The sequence below is a fragment of the Gigantopelta aegis genome, chromosome 8 (genome assembly GCF_016097555.1).
Source record: "Gigantopelta aegis isolate Gae_Host chromosome 8, Gae_host_genome, whole genome shotgun sequence".
NCBI lineage: Eukaryota > Metazoa > Mollusca > Gastropoda > Neomphalida > Peltospiridae > Gigantopelta > Gigantopelta aegis.
This window is the reverse complement of record NC_054706.1, coordinates 78,266,557-78,289,669: the sequence shown is the minus strand read 5'-3', so window position 1 is coordinate 78,289,669 and position 23,113 is coordinate 78,266,557. Positions and strand designations below refer to the sequence as shown.

The following is a 23,113-nucleotide window of genomic DNA, read 5'->3' as shown; positions in this document are numbered from 1 at the left end:
TTCATACATAAGGTAACATACCTGTATTTAATAGTGTTTCATACATAAGGTAACATACCTGTAATTAACGGTGTTTCATAAGTTATTCAGTGTAATCCATACGGAATGGCTAGCGCTGAGATTTAATCTACAATATTTTAACTGCCGGGTTCATTGTCTGCTGTTGGTGGAATGAGATGTAGGTCAGTGGTGCAGACACCTGTCTGAGGTGTCACGGATCACAGGATCAATCCTCTATGGTGGACTGATTGAAGTATTTCCTCTTACAGCTACTGTTGACTGGGGTTCTGTGATAGGGCTGGATATGTCCTGTTCATTCTGTAGCAATGTGCATATAAAAGGGTTCTTAAAAGTAATATGTCTGAACCATATGGCATAAATGAAAAAACAGCAGTTTAATGACACATTAAAAAAGGAAGACACTTAAGTAAGATTATACATGTAGTTATACATACTGGTAATTGTGACACAGGTCAAGTTATAAAACAGAAACCCATCGTTACATAACCTATCTTATTATTTCAGCTCCATATGAGTTGCACTCTTACAATGATGATATGAATGTTCAAGACAAGTTATAAAACAGAAACCCACTGTTACATATCCTATTTTATTATTTCAGCTCCATATGAGTTGCACTCTTACAATGATGATATGAATGTTGAAGACAAGTTATAAAGTTTGTTTTGTACAAATCTTAGAGGAAACATGCTACATTTTTCCATTAGCAGCAAGGTTTTTTCGTATGCACTTTCCTGACGACAGGACAACACATACCATGATTGGGAAGTGAAAATCTGAAACCAAGTGAAAAGATATTTATTACAAGTGTGTTTTTCGGTTTATCAGTATCATGTAATAGGAATAAAAATAGTATTATGCTTACCATTAGATATTGACAATACTGAAACACACTAAATAATCTTTTTATCATATTATCTCAAGCTTAATACGATGTCTTTTTTGTAAATTTTATACTTAAGTAAATACAGTTGAATCCCGTTAGCTCGAACTCCGTCGGTGCTCAAGAAAGTGTTCGACCCATTGGGTAGTTCGACCTAACCATTCAGTCAGCATCATGTAAATGTAACTCAGGACATTGTTTTTTTGGTTTGATTGTTGCAGTGTATTCAACCCTTCTAAGTTCGACCCTATGAGATTCTACTGTACTTCCATTCAGCCATTATTCAATATTCAAATGATGTATGAATAAATATTTATATTTATTTTTTTATTATCTGGGTGGTTTTTTTAATTTAATGCTCTCTCCATTTGTTTCAGCAATGGCAATAGTTTCTTTGTCATATTATCTCAAGCTTAATACAATGTCTTGTTTGTAAACTTTATACTTAAGTATATACTTCCATTCAGCCATTACTTGTTATTGAAATAATATATGAATATATATATTATATATTTTTTTCACTACCTGTTTTTTCTGAATGCTGTCTGTGTGTGTGTATTTCAGCACCTGTTGACGGCCAGTGGGTTTCAGAATGCCGCCCGGGAGCTGCTTGAGTGGTGCTCGGACACCAGGGCCTTCCAGCGCCAGTTCGAAGACAGTCTCATGAGCTGCCTCACCGTAAGTTTGTTTTACGTCTCACCAATGGCACAGGGTTCACACTGGAACAACATTTGGTTTAGCCAATTTTTAGATATGCAGAGCCTTGAAAAGTATTAAAATGTGGTTAATTTAAGGAAAATTTTATTAACCAAACTAATTTTTGTAACAACTTTGTATAAAAATGAGCAATTGGCACAATTTGGCAATGGACAGTGTGAGCCCTGCAGGACAAGTTTAATAACAGTCCCGAGCTATGCTTCATTTTCTATGTAGTCATTCAAGTTTAATAACAGTCCCGAGCTATGCTTCATTTTCTATGTAGTCATTCAAGTTTAATAACAGTCCCGAGCTATGCTTCATTTTCTATGTAGTCATTCAAGTTTAATAACAGTCCCGAGCTATGCTTCATTTTCTATGTAGTCATTCAAGTTTAATAACAGTCCCGAGCTATGCTTCATTTTCTATGTAGTCATTCAAGTTTAATAACAGTCCCGAGCTATGCTTCATTTTCTATGTAGTCATTCAAGTTTAATAACAGTCCCGAGCTATGCTTCATTTTCTATGTAGTCATTCAAGTTTAATAACAGTCCCGAGCTATGCTTCATTTTCTATGTAGTCATTCAAGTTTAATAACAGTCCCGAGCTATGCTTCATTTTCTATGTAGTCATTCAAGTTTAATAACAGTCCCGAGCTATGCTTCATTTTCTATGTAGTCATTCAAGTTTAATAACAGTCCCGAGCTATGCTTCATTTTCTATGTAGTCATTCAAGTTTAATAACAGTCCCGAGCTATGCTTCATTTTCTATGTAGTCATTCAAGTTTAATAACAGTCCCGAGCTATGCTTCATTTTCTATGTAGTCATTCAAGTTTAATAACAGTCCCGAGCTATGCTTCATTTTCTATGTAGTCATTCAAGTTTAATAACAGTCCCGAGCTATGCTTCATTTTCTATGTAGTCATTCAAGTTTAATAACAGTCCCGAGCTATGCTTCATTTTCTATGTAGTCATTCAAGTTTAATAACAGTCCCGAGCTATGCTTCATTTTCTATGTAGTCATTCAAGTTTAATAACAGTCCCGAGCTATGCTTCATTTTCTATGTAGTCATTCAAGTTTAATAACAGTCCCGAGCTATGCTTCATTTTCTATGTAGTCATTCAAGTTTAATAACAGTCCCGAGCTATGCTTCATTTTCTATGTAGTCATTCAAGTTTAATAACAGTCCCGAGCTATGCTTCATTTTCTATGTAGTCATTCAAGTTTAATAACAGTCCCGAGCTATGCTTCATTTTCTATGTAGTCATTCAAGTTTAATAACAGTCCCGAGCTATGCTTCATTTTCTATGTAGTCATTCAAGTTTAATAACAGTCCCGAGCTATGCTTCATTTTCTATGTAGTCATTCAAGTTTAATAACAGTCCCGAGCTATGCTTCATTTTCTATGTAGTCATTCAAGTTTAATAACAGTCCCGAGCTATGCTTCATTTTCATTTTCTATGTAGTCATTCAAGTTTAATAACAGTCCCGAGCTATGCTTCATTTTCTATGTAGTCATTCAAGTTTAATAACAGTCCCGAGCTATGCTTCATTTTCTATGTAGTCATTCAAGTTTAATAACAGTCCCGAGCTATGCTTCATTTTCTATGTAGTCATTCAAGTTTAATAACAGTCCCGAGCTATGCTTCATTTTCTATGTAGTCATTCAAGTTTAATAACAGTCCCGAGCTATGCTTCATTTTCTATGTAGTCATTCAAGTTTAATAACAGTCCCGAGCTATGCTTCATTTTCTATGTAGTCATTCAAGTTTAATAACAGTCCCGAGCTATGCTTCATTTTCTATGTAGTCATTCAAGTTTAATAACAGTCCCGAGCTATGCTTCATTTTCTATGTAGTCATTCAAGTTTAATAACAGTCCCGAGCTATGCTTCATTTTCTATGTAGTCATTCAAGTTTAATAACAGTCCCGAGCTATGCTTCATTTTCTATGTAGTCATTCAAGTTTAATAACAGTCCCGAGCTATGCTTCATTTTCTATGTAGTCATTCAAGTTTAATAACAGTCCCGAGCTATGCTTCATTTTCTATGTAGTCATTCAAGTAGTCATTCATCTTTTCAAGTGGTGAAAATTGCTCTAATATTATTTTTTTCTCAAAATTATTAGAACTTATTTTGATAGAAATAACAATTAAAAAAATAAATTAAAAAAATGTACCATTCTTTTGGACATAAACTAATTTGCAAAGCATCATGGGTAATTTATATTCTAAGTGAGTTTTGATTTTTGAATATGCAGAGCTGATAAATCAGCAAAACTCAGAATATATGCAGAGCTAGTAAATAATAAAATCAGTAAATTATCTTGAATGAAATAAAACAATTTTTTCAAATGGATGATTTTTTTGGACATAAACTGATTTGCAAAGTATCATGGATAATTTATATTCTAAGTTTTGATTTTTAAAGATGTAGAGGTAGTAATGGTCTAAATTGGTGCTAGAAGCAATGTTCTGGGTTTGGCATGAATGACACTAAATGAAAATTATTTAATCCTATAAATCAATGTTTTTTCCGGATTTTTTTAAAAACATAAATATTCAATAAAACATTGTTTTTCATTGCATGCCCATCTTGATCATGCAAGACATTTAAGAAAATAGTTATTAATAATTATGTTTTAAACATTATATATAAAATCTCTTAAAAGCAATTTTCAAAACTGCTGTGCTTTCCACCTTTACACAGTTGCTAAATAGAGTCATATGGGATAAATTCCTTCATTTTGGTTAGTGTAGTCTAGACAGGGGAGGTAACTGTGTTTCTAACCACTTCGGTAGGTTGACTGCAGACATTTAGTCAGCAATTTAAGACCCAAAACACACCAAAGCTGGGTCTGGGTCTGATGGGTATGGTACCAGTTGAACAACAAATGCACTATATCAGTGTGACACAATATAACCAAAATACAACTGTGTGTCTGTGCTGGAAGATCTGGCAACAGATGACATAGAACATGTGCTACATTTTCACACAACCAGGCTGGCAGCTGCACAATGTTCGAACTGTACTTTTTCCTTGTTCTTAATAAACTACATGAAAGGTATATTTGATAAATGTGGAAATCTCATAACTAGTGTTGGTGTCAACAGGAGAAAACATGTCTAAAAGATGAGAATGTGTTTAATATATAGAGGATATTTCATGTTTTTTGTCAAATATGATTTATATCTCATCGAGTGAAGTTTACAATCATATCTCATGAGTAGCACTTGCGTAACAAGTGTGATATGATTGCAAACTTCATGAGATAAGATATAAATCATATTTGACAAAAAACATGAAATTTTCTATTTATTATATAACTTTTGGCAATTTACCTTCGTTTTTAAAATGCCAGCAGCAAAATAATTCCGGCTTTCTTACAGTGAAGATAACACTTTCTACAGTGACGATAACACATTTTAGAGTGAAACAGTGAAATTTTCACTCTAAAATGTGTTATTGTCACTGAGTGACTGATAACACTTTTATTTCACTGATATTTTAAGATATTTCACTAAATGTTATATAATAAATATTAATAACAAAAACCTGTTACAGATCCAAACATCAAAATACATCAGACACACTTGCTAGACCCAGACCCAGACCCAGACCCAGAGCCAGACCCAGCTTTGGTGTTGGTGAAATCTGAACCACTTCAAATTTTGAGTTCTTGGTCATAAATGAAATGAAACATTAAAGGCATATTGTCACAGACCACTGACTTATTTAATGGTCTAACAAAGTATTACCTGAACAACAATAATTTGATTTGTCCCTAAATGTACTTTATTCAACCATCTTCATAACCACCATACTCCATTTATTAATGCTATTTTATAAAAATAATTGAATTATGGCAATGGTCCATAATTCAAATTGCCGAGAGGGTTGACATGGATTTCACTCCATCATGATTCAGTTAAGGTGATGCGATGGCTAGATTTGGTTTCCAACAATCAATATAATTTTTATTTATTATCCATTTTTAGAGAAATAAGGTCCGTAAATCCGTGACAGTATGCCTTTAAAACACAGAGAACCATCTTCAGCAAACGATAGACGGTATATTTAGAAGAAAACAAAAGTTCAACAAATGTTCATTAAGGCCCAAGTGGCTTTAAACACATCACTAAAAGCCGAAGAAGAAATTTTGACATCCCAAATGACACAATATATTTTATGCTTTATGCTTGCCATTTTATAGAGCCTGTGGTTATAACAGTTTAGAGTTTAGACTGAATGTTTTAAATTAAAGCTTGGACTAACCAATTATATTTTGACTCTAAACTTTTATAGTAACAGGCCCAGTACCATATTTGTTTGGATAGGTGACATCAAACAGAAGACATTTAACTTCTCAAAATTTAGAAAATTGTCATTGTTTTTTTACTTGTTAGTTTTTGTTCTTTGAATGTGTGAATTGGTATTAAGTTTCTTAGCATTAACATACCGTAATAATTATCATGACTGATTTAACTTTTATAATGTATTTATTTTTCAAGATTTACTAATGGTTATTTTAATAATAAAAGTAAAATATATTTAAAAAAATAATGAATATAATGTTGGGGAAATCCTTAAACTAGCTAAACAAATTTTTTTTTTGTAATTGCTAAATTAATACTTATTGAAAATATTAACAAATAAATATGGTACAGCTGAACCTGCTACAAAGACCACCCTATATAGCAACCACCTGTGTATAGAGGAAACTTAGGTGTTCCCTTCTGCATTCAACTGCATGTATTTTAACCTGTACATAAAGTCCACCTGTCCATAAAGATGAACATTTTACATTTGAAAAGTGGTCTTTATGCAGAGGTTGAGATTTTGTTTTTAGTAATCCTGCTTCTGTTCCTTCCTTGCTGATAATGTCGGTATGTGTGTGCTTATTCTTCGTTGTTTTCCAGTTTGAAAATACGTTAATCGAATGTCTTACTGTGAGTATATATTTAACTATTTACATGTTCCTCAGGACCGTTCACTGTCAGTAACATTTTCACACACATACAAAACATCTCTCTGTTGGGCTTTTTATAATTGTATTCCCTGCAAAAGTGCACAAATATATATTTTCTTTTCAATGATTTTTTTTTTCAATGAATTTTTTTTCAGTTAAATTGTTTTTTAATTTGGGGATACAAAAATGAAAATATTAACCCCTTCCACCCTCACTGTGTGGTTTGTATGCTTGTGAAAATGTTTATAATTACATTGTGAACAGCTCCTTGTTATATACTGACCAGTTCCAAGTCACAGACCAGTTCATTCCTTTGTTCATGAACTTATAAACGTGCACTGTTGTATATCACAGGTATTTCATGCTGGTTAGGTATATAGTAAAACCATCCAAACAGGACACACTTCAAACCGGAATTCACTTGAAACCGTACATTTATGATAAATTCTTTTTAAATATCAATACATAGCATAACCCTTCTAAACCAGACACTCCTTCAAAGCAGACCTTTTTCTTGGTCTCCTGGGTGTCCAATTCAGAGTGGTTTCACTATATATGAAAATTAAATCAAAACCGATTGAGCCAACTTTACCCCTTTTTTAAATTTAAAAAGAACACTATTTGTTCTAACCCAACATCCATAGCATATCACCATAACTGCTATTTTCATCCATAGTATTGGTATGAGGTTGAGAATAGGAATTATTTCCCATATACAAGTGACCAGTGTCAATTATCTGTGTATACAGTGAGATTATCTTACAATAACAAGTTTCTGTATTGTCCCCAGGATATTGGCTTTAGTTTCAGGTGAAACAGCTAGTTGTACTGGATATTTATTTTATAACTTATACAATGCTGCATATTATGTTACAAGAAAACCCCTATTAACAAGTCACTTCATTACTTAATCAGGCTTGTGCATGATGTTCAAAAGGAAAAGAGCATAACTGGTGTTGCCAAATACAAAATGATCCTATTTTAATACATTAAACTTTGTTATTTTTTGGCCACAGAAATTTTACAGCAACTTTGAAACTGAGTTGACAGCCTCAAAGTTAATATTTGCACTACCATCAAAATAAATAACTGAAATGGCGAATATAAAGTCTCTACAGAAAGAGTTATGATCCAGGAACGATTTTATGAAGCTCTAATATTACTGGAAGTTAGAACATCAACTTTATTATTTGTTTATTGGTTTATTTTGTTAGCATGACTAAAACGTGTTCTTCTGTTGCTTCACTGTTCACACAGGTTCAATGAGTGTAACTTTATGTATGTGTTATTTACTCATTCTTATTTTTATGTGTATGTGGGTAAAACTGGTGTAACCTAATGTTACAAATAGGTATTTCTATTGTTTTTAAAAGTGAAGCATGGCACTTACTATCTTTCCCTCTGTAATTTTTTTTAATAACATCAAATATTGTATATTTCAATATGCAGATGATACTAATAATACGTTGAACAGATCAGATAGAACTTTATTAGAATATATTATTTAAAATAATTTTTAAAAAATCAAATATGTTCTGGTCTTAAAATTTATTTAGACAAATGTGTTGCTATTTGGATCGGCTCCAAAATAGGATCAAATGAAAAACTTTGCCCACACATACCACTACCTTGGTCAAAAGAAACATACAAGATTCTCGGTATAATTTTTTCTACAGATCTCAATGAAATGCCTTTCCTTAATTTCCAAAACCAAATGACTAGAGCACGTAAACTATTATTCACATTGTCAAATAGATTGTTAACTATTAATGGTAAAATTACTATTATTCACATTGTCAAATAGATTGTTAACTATTAATGGTAAAATTACTATAATAAACTATTATTCACATTGTCAAATAGATTGTTAACTATTAATGGTAAAATTACTATAATAAACTATTATTCACATTGTCAAATAGATTGTTAACTATTAATGGTAAAATTACTATTATTCACATTGTCAAATAGATTGTTAACTATTAATGGTAAAATTACTATTATTCACATTGTCAAATAGATTGTTAACTATTAATGGTAAAATTAATATAATAATATCTCACATTTTGCCACTTTTCATTCACTTATTCACAGTCCTACCTGATCCAGATAAAACATTTTTCAAAAGATTAAATACAATGTTTTATAAATGTATCTGGTATGGTGAACATGATAAAATTAAAAGAACAATGCTTATGAATAACAATAAAAATGGTGGACTTAAAATGATTGATGCCATGTCATTCTGCAGATATCTAAAAGTGAAATGGATAAAGCGACTATTCGCATCAGATGGTTTGTGGCAGAGTCTTACAAAAACTATATTAACTGACTTTGGTAGTGAAACTATTTTCAACTTTCACAAAAACCAACTACTTAAAACCGCAAAATGTATTTCAAATGTATTTGGAAAGATGTAATTACTAATTATGCATTAATTAGACAAAACGAAATTGAAAGTGTAAAGCAATTTATAAATGAATCATTTGTCAATTTTATTCCGCCTAAATATATAAAACTGTTTTTAAATTGGCACAATCAAGGCTTTAAACAAATAAAATGTGTACTTACTGCAAATGGTGAAATTAAATGATTTAATTCGGTACAACAACAATTCAACCTAAATGGCAATTATTTATTATATTTTAGACTAATTGGCTATATTCCAAAATATTAGCTTTGTAGAATAAAATGTCATAGATTAAATATGGAAATAGATGAGTGATCCATTAATAATAAAAATACAAAACACTAATGAGAACAAATTTATATACAATATCTATATTGTACATATTCAATGTTCTTTAGAAAACATTTGTCACAAATGGTCCCAAAATTCAACAACATAATTACCGAAACCATGTTATCACAATGTTTTGAACTTATACGAAAAACAACCATCGACGCTAAGACGGAACATTTTCAGTTCAAACTTATACACCGTATATTAACCATGAATTCTTACCTGAATAAATGTGGCATACAATCAGATAATCTAGGTACTTTTTGTTCGAATGAAGCAGAATCATTTATTCTTCACTTGTTATCACACAAAACAGTTGTGGGTAAACTTTAAAAATTGGTTTGAGATCAAAACAGGTACAACCTTGAATTTAGATATATGTGTTATACTACTTGGAGGTCCACACTTAAGTATTTTATTAAATCATCTATTTTTAATAGTGAAACTGTACATTTATAGTTGTAAATATACAAATCATTCTCTAAATTTTATTGAAGTTGTAAATATAATAAAGTATCACAGAAATATTGAAAGATTGATATTGTCAGGGAAAGACCAGTTCACAAGTAAATGGGCTAATTTACAACTTTAGTCGTTTAAAAACATTATTTCTCTATTCCTCTTGTTATTGTTTTCAAACCCATTGTACTTACAAATAACACAAGTACTAGTATACATATTTTACACCTTTGAAACGCCCATCATTTGGATAGAAACTATTTTTTTGTCCTCTTTATCCTTCCTCTCCATTTTTCTGTCCCCCTGTCATAATTTAAAAAAAAATGTATGCTTTTCCTCTTCTTCAAAAAATGTGTTGTCCTTACTACATGAGACACCCACTTAAAACAGTTAATTAAAAAAACAAAAAAACATTTGGGTGTCGATAGACAAACCTTTTCTTTATGTCCTTTTCTCTCCTTCCTCTCTTTCCTTCCTCCCCACCCTCCAATGTAAGCTTGTTTCATATATATGAATACGGTTGTGCAGTATATAACATATGAATATAACTCCCATACATATCACATATTGTTTATATACATAATATGAAATATAAAACCTTTACCTTACCATTATACATGTACACATAATCATGTTATAATTTTATTATTGTTGTATATTGTAAGACGATGATTCAAGGCACCCTAACCTTGACATTGCTAGTGATCTGGTGGTAATACAGGTTTAGATAAAACAAAAAAAATCTTTCCCTCTGTCAGTTTGTCTCATTCCATTGTTCATGCCTTTGTTATGTCCACAATGAACAAATGTTAACAAAACTGATCAACATGGCCATTTTGAAAGTAGATGTATGTCTAAAATAGTTTATATCTACATTTTTGTACAGCAATTTTTTTTTAATGCTTTTATGTGAAAACTCACTTGCTACACTGTTATATTTGCTGTCAATGCATTCATTGGGCTAATCTCATTCCAGTCAGTACTCCACAACTGGTGTAATAAAGGCTGTGGTATGTACTGTCCTGTTTGTGCGATGTTTCACATAATGGATCCCTTGTTGCTAATGAAAAAGAGTAGCCCACTGAGTTAGGTACATGCCCTGGGTTGTAGCCGGTACTGGAGTTTGAAAATGGTACCTACCAGCTAACAGTCTAATCAATGAAGCACTCAGACCAACAATAACACAAGAAAGTACAAACCCCTATATTCAATAAACCACATAGTTAATTAGAATTCATTTCATGTCATGTGACATGGCACAAGTCTTAACGTACATGCTAATAAGATATTAATTATTTATTCAAAACACCATTGTTCGCTGGAGGCTTAATCTTCTATGTCAACAAATTAATCACAGCTTCAGTACTGGCTGTTTGGCTGGCAAATTTGTATGTGCCAAACTAACTTGAAATCTGTGATTTGATTGGCTGATCAATACTAAGGTGTAATCTTTGATGTGATTGGCTAATCAAAGCATGTTTTACTTTACTTATTACTCACACAATATACCACTGGATCTAATGTTAGTTTCCAGCTTTTGTGAGGGCAGGAAAAGTCTATGTAATAACCCTAAATCCAGATACACCTTTAGTAAATAGACTAATTCAAAAGAAAATCTGAACGAATAAAACATATATTTACATTATATATTTCTGAAGAAAAATGTGTAACATTAAAAATGCTGGGGCAGCAATGTTCTTATTTGTCAATTCATTGTCTAAAATGTATTTTTTAAAAACATGTTTTGGATGAGCATATTTTCAAAACAGAAATGATGCCTTAGTTTCAAATATTCTAAACTTACATTTATTATTTTCTGATAAATATATTGGTATATTAATTTCAATTGATGACATGTTAAAATATCTGTTCAAGCTTCGTATCAAGTAATCAAGACATGATATTCTTCTGAGTGGAAGACTTCTTATAATTTTTGAAGTATGTGTAATTGTCAGTTGATGACATGATATTCTTCTGAGTGGAAGGCTTCTTATATTTGTTGAAGTATATGTAATTGTCAGTTAAAAGACATGATATTCTTCTGAGTGGAAGACTCCTTATATTTGTTGAAGTATGTGTAATTGTCAGTTGATGACATGATATTCTTCTGAGTGGAAGACTTCTTATATTTTTTGAAGTATATTTAATTGTCAGTTGATGACATGATATTCTTCTGAGTGGATGACTTCTTATATTTGTTGAAGTATATTTAATTGTCAGTTGATGACATGATATTCTTCTGAGTGGAAGGCTTCTTATATTTGTTGAAGTATGTGTAATTGTCAGTTGATGACATGATATTCTTCTGAGTGGAAGACTCCTTATATTTGTTGAAGTATGTGTAATTGTCAGTTGATGACATGATATTCTTCTGAGTGGAAGACTTCTTATATTTGTTGAAGTATATGTAATTGTCAGTTGATGACATGATATTCTTCTGAGTGGAAGGCTTCTTATATTTGTTGAAGTATGTGTAATTGTCAGTTGATGACATGATATTCTTCTGAGTGGAAGACTTCTTATATTTGTTGAAGTATATTTAATTGTCAGTTGATGACATGATATTCTTCTGAGTGGAAGACTTCTTATATTTGTTGAAATATGTGTAATTGTCAGTTAAAAGACATGATATTCTTCTGAGTGGAAGACTTCTTATATTTGTTGAAGTATATGTAATTGTCAGTTAAAAGACATGATATTCTTCTGAGTGGAAGGCTTCTTATATTTGTTGAAGTATGTGTAATTGTCAGTTAAGAGACATGATATTATTCTGAGTGGATGACTTCTTATATTTGTTGAAGTATATGTAATTGTCAGTTGATGACATGATATTCTTCTGAGTGGAGACATGATATTCTTCTGAGTGGAGGACTTCTTATATTTGTTGAAGTATGTGTAATTGTGAAGTATATGTAATTGTCAATGACATGATATTCTTCTGAGTGGAAGACTTCTTATATTTGTTGAAGTATGTGTAATTGTCAGTTGATGACATGATATTCTTCTGAGTGGAAGACTTCTTATATTTGTTGAAGTATATGTAATTGTCAGTAAAAAGACATGATATTCTTCTGAGTGGAGGACTTCTTATATTTGTTGAAGTATGTGTAATTGTCAGTTGATGACATGATATTCTTCTGAGTGGAAGACTTCTTATATTTGTTGAAGTATGTGTAATTGTCAGTTGATGACATGATATTCTTCTGAGTGGAAGACTTCTTATATTTGTTGAAGTATATGTAATTGTCAGTTGATGACATATTCTTCTGAGTGGAAGGCTTCTTATATTTGTTGAAGTATATGTAATTGTCAGTTAAAAGACATGATAATCTTCTGAGTGGAAGGCTTCTTATATTTGTTGAAGTATGTGTAATTGTCAGTGTATATTAGAGTCAGTGCTTTGTCACTTGATGATCTTTCCCCGGAGTTCATTTAGAGTTACACTTGTTTGTAGTTAGTGCATCTTAGCGACAAACCCTGTACAAACAGTTGACACTAGTGGTTATGTGTAACGTACTGGGACATATGTATATTGTAAATTTTAATGACAAAACCACTTAATATTTTCAAAATTGACCCTGCTTTTTGTAGAGATATAAAGGGATGTTTTGACAATATTGTGATATCCAGGTGTATGTCTATTAGGTCCACTGTATTGTGATATCCAGGTGTATGTCTGTATGTGTATAGGTATAAGAAGGCTGCCATTCCCTGGCCAATGCATCCTTCCTTATTTGTGTATAGGAAGTCTGCCACTTCATGAGACAATACATTATTTGTGGCAAGACTGTCACTGTTCAGAAGAATAAGTACTTGCTACTTTGTATAGGAGGACTGCCACATTTCAGAAGAATAAGTACTTGCTACTTTGTATAGGAGGACTGCCAATTTCCAGGGCAGTAAATTCTTCCTACTTTGCCAGTAGGACTGCCACTCCCCAGGGCAATACATATTTCATTCCTTGCTTATAAGAGGCCTGCCACTTACAAATATTTTATTCAGTTTATTACCTCCACCCCGGAATTGGTCCATAGCGATTTCAGAGACTAAGTCCGGGGTGGGCATGCCTGAACCTTCAGGATATTGCCACGTTAAATGAGTTCCTTTCCCTTAGTTTTATAACAGATTCTGACCAGCACTGTCTACGCTACAAAACATCATCAATGTGCATATATCAAGTCAAACTTTGATATTTGGTGTGTTTTAACTGTAATTAACTTTTCTTCTCATTTTGACAATGACCGGCCTCGGTGGCATCGTGGTTAGGCCATTGGTCTACAGGCTGGTAGGTACTGGATTTGGATCCCAGTCGAGGCATGGGATTTTTAATCCAGATATCGACTCCAAACCCTGAGTGAGTGCTCTGCAAGGCTCAATGGGTAGGTGTAAACCACTTGCACCAACCAGTGATCCATAACTGGTTCAACAAAGGCCATGGTTTGTGCTATCCTGTCTGTGGGAAGCACAAATAAAAGATCCCTCGCTGCTAATCAGAAAGAGTAGTCCATGAAGTGGCGACAGCAGGTTTCCTCTCAAAATCTGTGTGGTCCCTAACCATATGTCTGACGCCATATAACCGTATATAAAATGTGTTGAGTGCGTCGTTAAATAAAACATTTCTTTCTTTCATTTTGACAATGAAAACTACAATCATCAAGTTAGTATGTTTATCAAGTTTTATGTTGTAACTAATTTGTCTTGAGTTATCCTCTCTGCAATTATCAGAAGAATTGCATATGGGTCTGACTCTACTGAAGACATTGCATCAATACATAGACAAGTCTTAAACACAGATAAAATATAACATTTGTACACATGGCTAAACACCTGCATTTATCATAAATAATTAAATACACTTGGCTGTTTTGGAAACTAGATAAATTAGATATATATACCTTTTTAAAAATTTAACTCATACTGTCTAGTAAGTACTAACTATTGCTATACCATATATTCATTTAGTGTCGCACACAATATTATAATATATATTGTTACGGATTTTTCTGGAATTAGATGTGCACTTGATTTAATTTAGCTTATGAAATATATTGATTAGCAATACATGTCCTGTCTTCTGAAAACATGTATTCATAAACATGCAATCATTCCGCTTCTCTATGGCAAGTGTTTTTCCCCAGGGCTGGGGAAGAATGATCATTAATCGATGACTCACAGTTGGCACAATTATATTAACACAACTCATCTGCAGTATCATCAATAATAAAGACGTTTTTTATATATATATTTAATAATGCAGTGTTACGCTTAGTTACGAAATGCCAAATTAAAAAAACGCAACTTTGCTAAATTAAAAAAAATATCAAAGTAAAGCAATTCTAAATAATGTGTATTATGCTAATTAAAAAGGAAAGCTATTCCAAAGGTCATGGTACGTGTTGTCCTGTTTATTGAAAATACAAATCTGAATGACAAAACCGTATTCCATGATCAAAATCATATCTGCATAAGACAGAGTCGAAAGGATGTTGGGCAAAGTCGTGATTGCTTTCATGATCCACTATCAGGTACTTGTCAATAGATCCCTTGCTGCCAATGGAAAAATATAGCAGGTTTCATCGGCAGACTTTCAGAACTATTCAGTGTTTGACATCTAATAGCTGATAATTAATTAATCAATGAACTTTAATGGTGTCATTAAACAAAAGACACTCTACCTTTAAGCAGTAAAACATAGCATGTTATGGTTAGAAAATGTTTTGTATAAAGGAGAAATGATTCCTTAGCCACTGTTGGGCTATATCATTACTACTGTAAATTCGTGAATTACTAATATAGTTATTTTTACACGGTCAATTCAAATAATTACTGTATTTGACTCATAATGTAAAAGGTTTGTCTCAAGAAATATTAATATATGTATTCTTCATGTTTACTTCACTTCAAAAAGTTGGGAGATTACAAAGTGCGAATTTGCAAGTTTAATATTCTTTATTTAAATTATTCACACTTCATGTATGCAAATATTGTTCATGTTTGTGTGTGGAAATATTGTTGGATGTTCAAGTGTACAATGTTCAAGTGTACAATGTTCAAGTGTACAATGTTCTTCATATACAAGCACCCGATGTCAGAAGCTGGTGAGGCCAATGCTATATTAATTTGTCTGGAAAGTGAGGAATCGGTTCACTGAAACACATTTTACTGCTTTTGAAAAACAAATGGATAAGACAGAATGTGTCCACCTTGCTAGGCCTTCTCCATAATACATATATAATCACATCAATACAGAATGTGTCCACCTTGCTAGGCCTTCTCCATAATACATATATAATCACATCAATACAGAATGTGTCCAACTTGCTAGGCCTTCTCCATAATACATATATAATCACATCAATACAGAATGTGTCCAACTTGCTAGGCCTTCTCCATAATACATATATAATCACATCAATACAGAATGTGTCCACCTTGCTAGGCCTTCTCCATAATACATATATAATCACATCAATACAGAATGTGTCCAACTTGCTAGGCCTTCTCCATAATACATATATAATCACATCAATACAGAATGTGTCCACCTTGCTAGGCCTTCTCCATAATACATATATAATCACATCAATACAGAATGTGTCCAACTTGCTAGGCCTTCTCCATAATACATATATAATCACATCAATACAGAATGTGTCCAACCTGCTAGGCCTTCTCCATAATACATATATAATCACATCAATACAGAATGTGTCCAACTTGCTAGGCCTTCTCCATAATACATATATAATCACATCAATACAGAATGTGTCCAACTTGCTAGGCCTTCTCCATAATACATATATAATCACATCAATACAGAATGTGTCCAACTTGCTAGGCCTTCTCCATAATACATATATAATCACATCAATACAGAATGTGTCCAACTTGCTAGGCCTTCTCCATAATACATATATAATCACATCAATACAGAATGTGTCCAACTTGCTAGGCCTTCTCCATAATACATATATAATCACATCAATACAGAATGTGTCCAACCTGCTAGGCCTTCTCCATAATACATATATAATCACATCAATACAGAATGTGTCCAACCTGCTAGGCCTTCTCCATAATACATATATAATCACATCAATACAGAATGTGTCCAACTTGCTAGGCCTTCTCCATAATACATATATAATCACATCAATACAGAATGTGTCCAACTTGCTAGGCCTTCTCCATAATACATATATAATCACATCAATACAGAATGTGTCCAACCTGCTAGGCCTTCTCCATAATACATATATAATCACATCAATACAGAATGTGTCCAACTTGCTAGGCCTTCTCCATAATACATATATAATCACATCAATACAGAATGTGTCCAACTTGCTAGGCCTTCTCCATAATACATATATAATCACATCAATACAGAATGTGTCCAACTTGCTAGGCCTTCTCCATAATACATATATAATCACATCAATACAGAATGTGTCCAACTTGCTAGGCCTTCTCCATAATACATATATAATCACATCAATACAGAATGTGTCCAACCTGCTAGGCCTTCTCCATAATACATATATAATCACATCAATACAGAATGTGTCCAACTTGCTAGGCCTTCTCCATAATACATATATAATCACATCAATACAGAATGTGTCCAACTTGCTAGGCCTTCTCCATAATACTTCATCAATACATCAATACAGTGTCCAACTTGCTAGGCCTTCTCCATAATACATATATTCACATCAATACAGAATGTGTCCAACATGCTAGGCCTTCTCATAAACATATTCATAATACATATATGTACAATTATTCTACAATACAGAATGTGTCCAACTTGCTAGGCCTTCTCCATAATACATATATAATCACATCAATACTTCATCTGTACAATTATTCTACATGCACACTTCATCTGTACAATTATTCTACATGCACACTTCATCTGTACAATTATTCTACATGCACACTTCATCTGTACAATTATTCTACATGCACACTTCATCTGTACAATCATCTGTACAATTATTCTACATGTACACTTCATCTGTACAATTATTCTACATGCACACTTCATCTGTACAATTATTCTATATGCACACTTCATCTGTACAATCATCTGTACAATTATTCTACATGCACACTTCATCTGTACAATTATTCTACATGCACTTTTCATCTGTACAATTATTCTACATTGCATACTTCATCTGTACAATTATTCTACATGTACACTTCATCTGTACAATTATTCTACATGCACACTTCATCTGTACAATTATTCTACATGCACACTTCATCTGTACAATCATCTGTACAATTATTCTACATGCACACTTCATCTATACAAGTATTCTACATGCACACTTCATCTGTACAATTATTCTACATGCACTTTTCATCTGTACAATTATTCTACATGCACACTTCATGTGTACAATTATTCTACATGTACACTTCATCTGTACAATTATTCTACATGCACACTTCATCTGTACAATCATCTGTACAATTATTCTACATGTACACTTCATCTGTACAAGTATTCTACATGTACACTTCATGTGTACAATTATTCTACATGCACACTTCATCTGTACAATCATCTGTACAATTATTCTACATGCACACTTCATCTATACAATTATTCTACATGCACACTTCATCTGTACAATCATCTGTACAATTATTCTACATGCACACTTCATCTATACAATTATTCTACATGCACACTTCATCTGTACAATCATCTATACAATTATTCTACATGCACACTTCATCTATACAATTATTCTACATGTACACTTCATGTGTACAATTATTCTACATGCACACTTCATGTGTACAAATATCCTTCATGAAGTGTACATACATTCTTCAAATACACTTTATATGTGCAAATATTCTTAATGTACATTTTATATGTGCATTTTTCATTTCATTTTAACTTATTTCCATGCATATATCCAGTTAAGGTTCAAGCACACTGTCCTGGGCACACACCGAGTCATTAAAACTCGCTTTGGGTGGGAGGTGGTACCAGGCTGTGAACTCTGTACCTGTCAGCCTTATGTCTGATGGCTTAACCACAACGCCACTGAGGCTGGTCATATATGTACAAATATTTTTCATATGTACTTCATTTGTACAAATATTCTTCAAATACACAGTTTCTAGGTGCAAATATTGCTAATGTACACTTTATATTTACAAATATTCTTCAAATACACTTTATGTGTGCAAATATTCTTTATGTATACTTCATGAGTACAATTATTCTTCATGTACACCTTTAAATATACAAATATTCTTTATCTACACTTCATGTGTACAAATATTCTTTATCTATACTTCATGTGTACAAATATTCTTCATGTACACTACATGTGTACAAATATTCTTTATCTACACTTCATGTGTACAAATATTCTTCATGTATACCTTTAAATATACAAATATTCTTTATGTACACTTCATGTGTACAAATATTCATCATGTACACTACATGTTTACAAATATTCTTTATCTACACTTCATGTGTACAAATATTCTTCATGTACACTACATGTTTACAAATATTCTTTATCCACACTTCATGTGTACAAATATTCTTCATATACACTTCATGTTTACAAATATTATTAATGTACATTTTAAATGTACAAATATTCTTCATGTATACAAATATTCTTTATCTACACTTCATGTGTACAAATATTCTTCATGTACACTACATGTTTACAAATATTCTTTATCTACACTTCATGTGTACAAATATTCTTCATGTATACTACATGTTTACAAATACTATTAATGTACATTTTAAATGTACAAATATTCTTCAAATACACTTTATGTGTACAAATATTCTTTATGTACACTTCATGTTTACAAATATTATTAATGTACATTTAAAATGTACAAATATTCTTCAAATACACTTTATGTTTGCAAATATTCTTTACTTCAGGTTTACAAATATTCTTCAAATGCACTTCAAATGTACAAATATTCTTAATGTACACTTTATATGTAAAATAATCTGAACACTTCATGTGTACTAATAATCATAGTTGTACAGTGTATAAGTAAAGAATGTATTTGTATTAAATATAAATGAAGTTAAGTGATGTCTTAATCAATATGATATGGCTGTCCTACTTTTCATCGGTGTGTCGAGAGAGAGTGTATATTGTCAATATTTATAGGTAGCTGTGATATACGTTTAATAGTGTGCCCAGGAGTATAAATCACTCTGTAGATTGTCCGAATGTGTGTTACCTCTTCCTAACTGTTGATCCTGTTCACCCACAGAGCCGCTCACCACTGTTGTGGATTGTTTGAGTTATTCTCCGTATCGAATATCACCTTTGTATGCTGTTGTCTGAAATACACTTACTAATGTAATATTATATAGTGTCGGCCTGTATGGTCGTGTATGATGTGCCGGGTCAACACAGGCTGTTGTCAAGCACCCGAAACCTCACTGACATATTTTGTCAAACCCATTTGTAGTTGAAGGGTAGGGTGAGGATACAATGAAAAGCTGATATATTTTTGGGGGGTTATATAATGTATCTACATCTATTTTATTTCACACTTCATGTATTCTTGGTAAATCCTGTAGAAGCTGACACCTCTATTAAGCAACCATCTGTTTAAAGGGGCTATCTTATTATTTACCTATACCATGAAAAATTGCTAGTTTTTAAACTTTCCTTTTTAATTGTATGTTTATTTTAAAAATACAAAATAAATTTTATTTCAAAATCTTTCTTTTGATGCCAAAAGTATTTGGTTTATGTTGTAAGATTACATACCTTTTGTGACACCCAATAGATGATGTGTATTTTTGTACTGCGGTGTCGTTAAATATTAATTAATTCTGAAGTATTTTCTCAAAGTTGTCAAATACACAAAATACGAATGTATTTATTTAGATTGCTGATCATTTCACAGCGTGTTTCACAGCGCATACATATAAATACATGTTTAATTAATTAACAGTATTGATAAAAGTGAATGTTAAATTAAATGAAACAAAATAAATGACAAGTGTTGTCAACTTAAGTATGTATACTACTTTGTCTCACTGTTGATTATAAGCTTACTTAAGTTACTACAATCATGTATATTTAAAAGGTTTAGCATTAATAAACATATTTTAAATTCATTATAAATTCTCTTTTATTTAGTTAAAGTAACTTGTAGTAACCAACCACTTGTTTTAATAGTTAAAGTTTGTTTTGTTTAACGACAACACTAGAGCACATTGATTTATTAATAATCGGCTATTGGATGTCAAACATTTGGTAGTTATGACATATAGTCTTAGAGAGAAAACTTGCTACATTTTCCTTTAGTAACAAGGGATCTTTTATATGCACCCTCCTACAGATAGGATAGCACATACCACGGCCTATGATATATCAGTGGTGGTGTCCTGGCTGGAGCGAGAAATAACCCAATGGGTCCACCACTTGTTTTAACCCTTTCAGACTTGTTAACCCATTGTCTTCAAAGTGCCCTAGGAATTGATATATTTGACAATTAAACAAAGGATAAATTTACAGATGATTGTTTGATGATAACTTATTTATTATTCATAGTAGAAGACTGGTTGAAGCATATTTGTAAACATAAATCAATTTTCTATGAGAAGTACTCATTATTATACATATATACAGGTATATTTTTATAAAAATCACTGGTTATAAAACCATATAAAATTTCTATGAAAATGTGTAAATGAATAAACCCATTTAGAAAATCTCTCCGACCACGTGCATATCTTAAAAGTGGTATGTCATCTTGAATTCATGATAGTATTTCAGCTAGTGGAATTTCATAGGAATTATCACTCTCACATTCCGATTAAACATCACTATTGCGGTCATTTTCCGTGAAGGCTGTATTATCGAAAATGGATGTTGATGTAAAACTTCTACAGGATGTTGTTGTTAGCACTACCTCTATTGCGCATGTCAGCCTGTGACAAATTTGGAAGTAAATACAAACTGAAAACTCACAACCTGATTTCCCATTCTGTAGTCTGACCGGTGATTTGTTTTAACAGGATTTCCCATTCCATAGTCGGAAAGGGTTAAGAAATCACCTTGCTCTTCTTCATCATGTAATACAGTACTGATTAACTTGTACTAACCAACTTCACATTACTCGTCTCCAGGGCATGTAATATAGAACAGATTAACCTGTAGTAACCAACTTCACATTACTCGTCTCCAGGGCATGTAATATAGAACAGATTAACCTGTAGTAACCAACTTCACATTACTCGTCTCCAAGGCATGTAATATAGAACAGATTAACCTGTAGTAACCAACTTCACATTACTCGTCTCCAGGGCATGTAATATAGAACAGATTAACCTGTAGTAACCAACTTCACATTACTCGTCTCCAGGGCATGTAATATAGAACAGATTAACCTGTAGTAACCAACTTCACATTACTCGTCTCCAGGGCATGTAATATAGAACAGATTAACCTGTACTAACCAACTTCACATTACTCGTCTCCAGGGCATCTAATATAGAACAGATTAACCTGTAGTAACCAACTTCACATTACTCGTCTCCAGGGCATGTAATATAGAACTGATTAACCTGTATTATGTTATTATTCCCTTGGATGTTTGTGGGAAGGGATCCATTTCCCTTGGTGGAATATTTTCCATCTCAACCAATGCCCCATGACTGGCACATCAAAGTTCCGAATTGTACTTGCCCAACTATGGAAAAGTGTAGGAGTAGCATATGTGATGCCGGTGGGTTTCGTCTCTTCTAACTGGGGTGGGATGTAGTCCAGTAGTAAGTAGTACTCACTTGATGTATGGTCGGTCTGGGATCAGTCCCCGTCGGTGGATCCATTGGGCTATTTCTCATTTCAGCCAGTGCACCACGACTGGTATATCAAAGGCCATGGTATATACTATCCTGTCTTACAACTAATGGATAAATGTGGTGGGTTTCCTCTTTAAGACTATATATCAAAATTAAAAAATGTTTGACATCTAATAGCCAATGATTAATCAATCAATGTGCTCTAATGGTGTCATTAAACAAAACAAACTGTTTTTCCTCTCCTCTCTTCAACTAAGTGTTGAAATTACCATAAAAAATACCACATAGTTAAAGTTTAAAATATGCTAAGGTTTTATAATAGGCATCAGAATAATATATCCTATCCACTGAAAATAAAATTAATATGTAAGCTAAGTAATCTCATCACAAGAAAACTACTGACAGGTTAACCACACCACATAGTGATAGCAAGCTAGTGTTAAATACACACTATATATTACACAGTGTTCTATGGATGTTAAACACACACTGACTTATAAATTATT

The 23,113-nt window shown here is 32.4% G+C and overlaps 1 protein-coding gene across 4 annotated transcripts in view; it reads left to right on the top strand.

Moving 5' to 3' along the window:
• The window catches only part of LOC121379375 (zinc finger MIZ domain-containing protein 1-like), a 241,183-nt gene that overhangs the window by 47,812 nt on the left and 170,258 nt on the right, over positions 1-23,113 (top strand). For 3 of the 4 annotated variants that reach the window (XM_041507961.1, XM_041507959.1, XM_041507960.1), the window contains exons 3-4: positions 1,469-1,582; positions 6,521-6,550. In XM_041507961.1, the coding sequence (XP_041363895.1) occupies positions 1,469-1,582; positions 6,521-6,550 (144 nt within the window). The remainder of the gene's footprint in view (positions 1-1,468; positions 1,583-6,520; positions 6,551-23,113) is intronic. The other variant, XM_041507963.1, reaches the window with a different exon arrangement.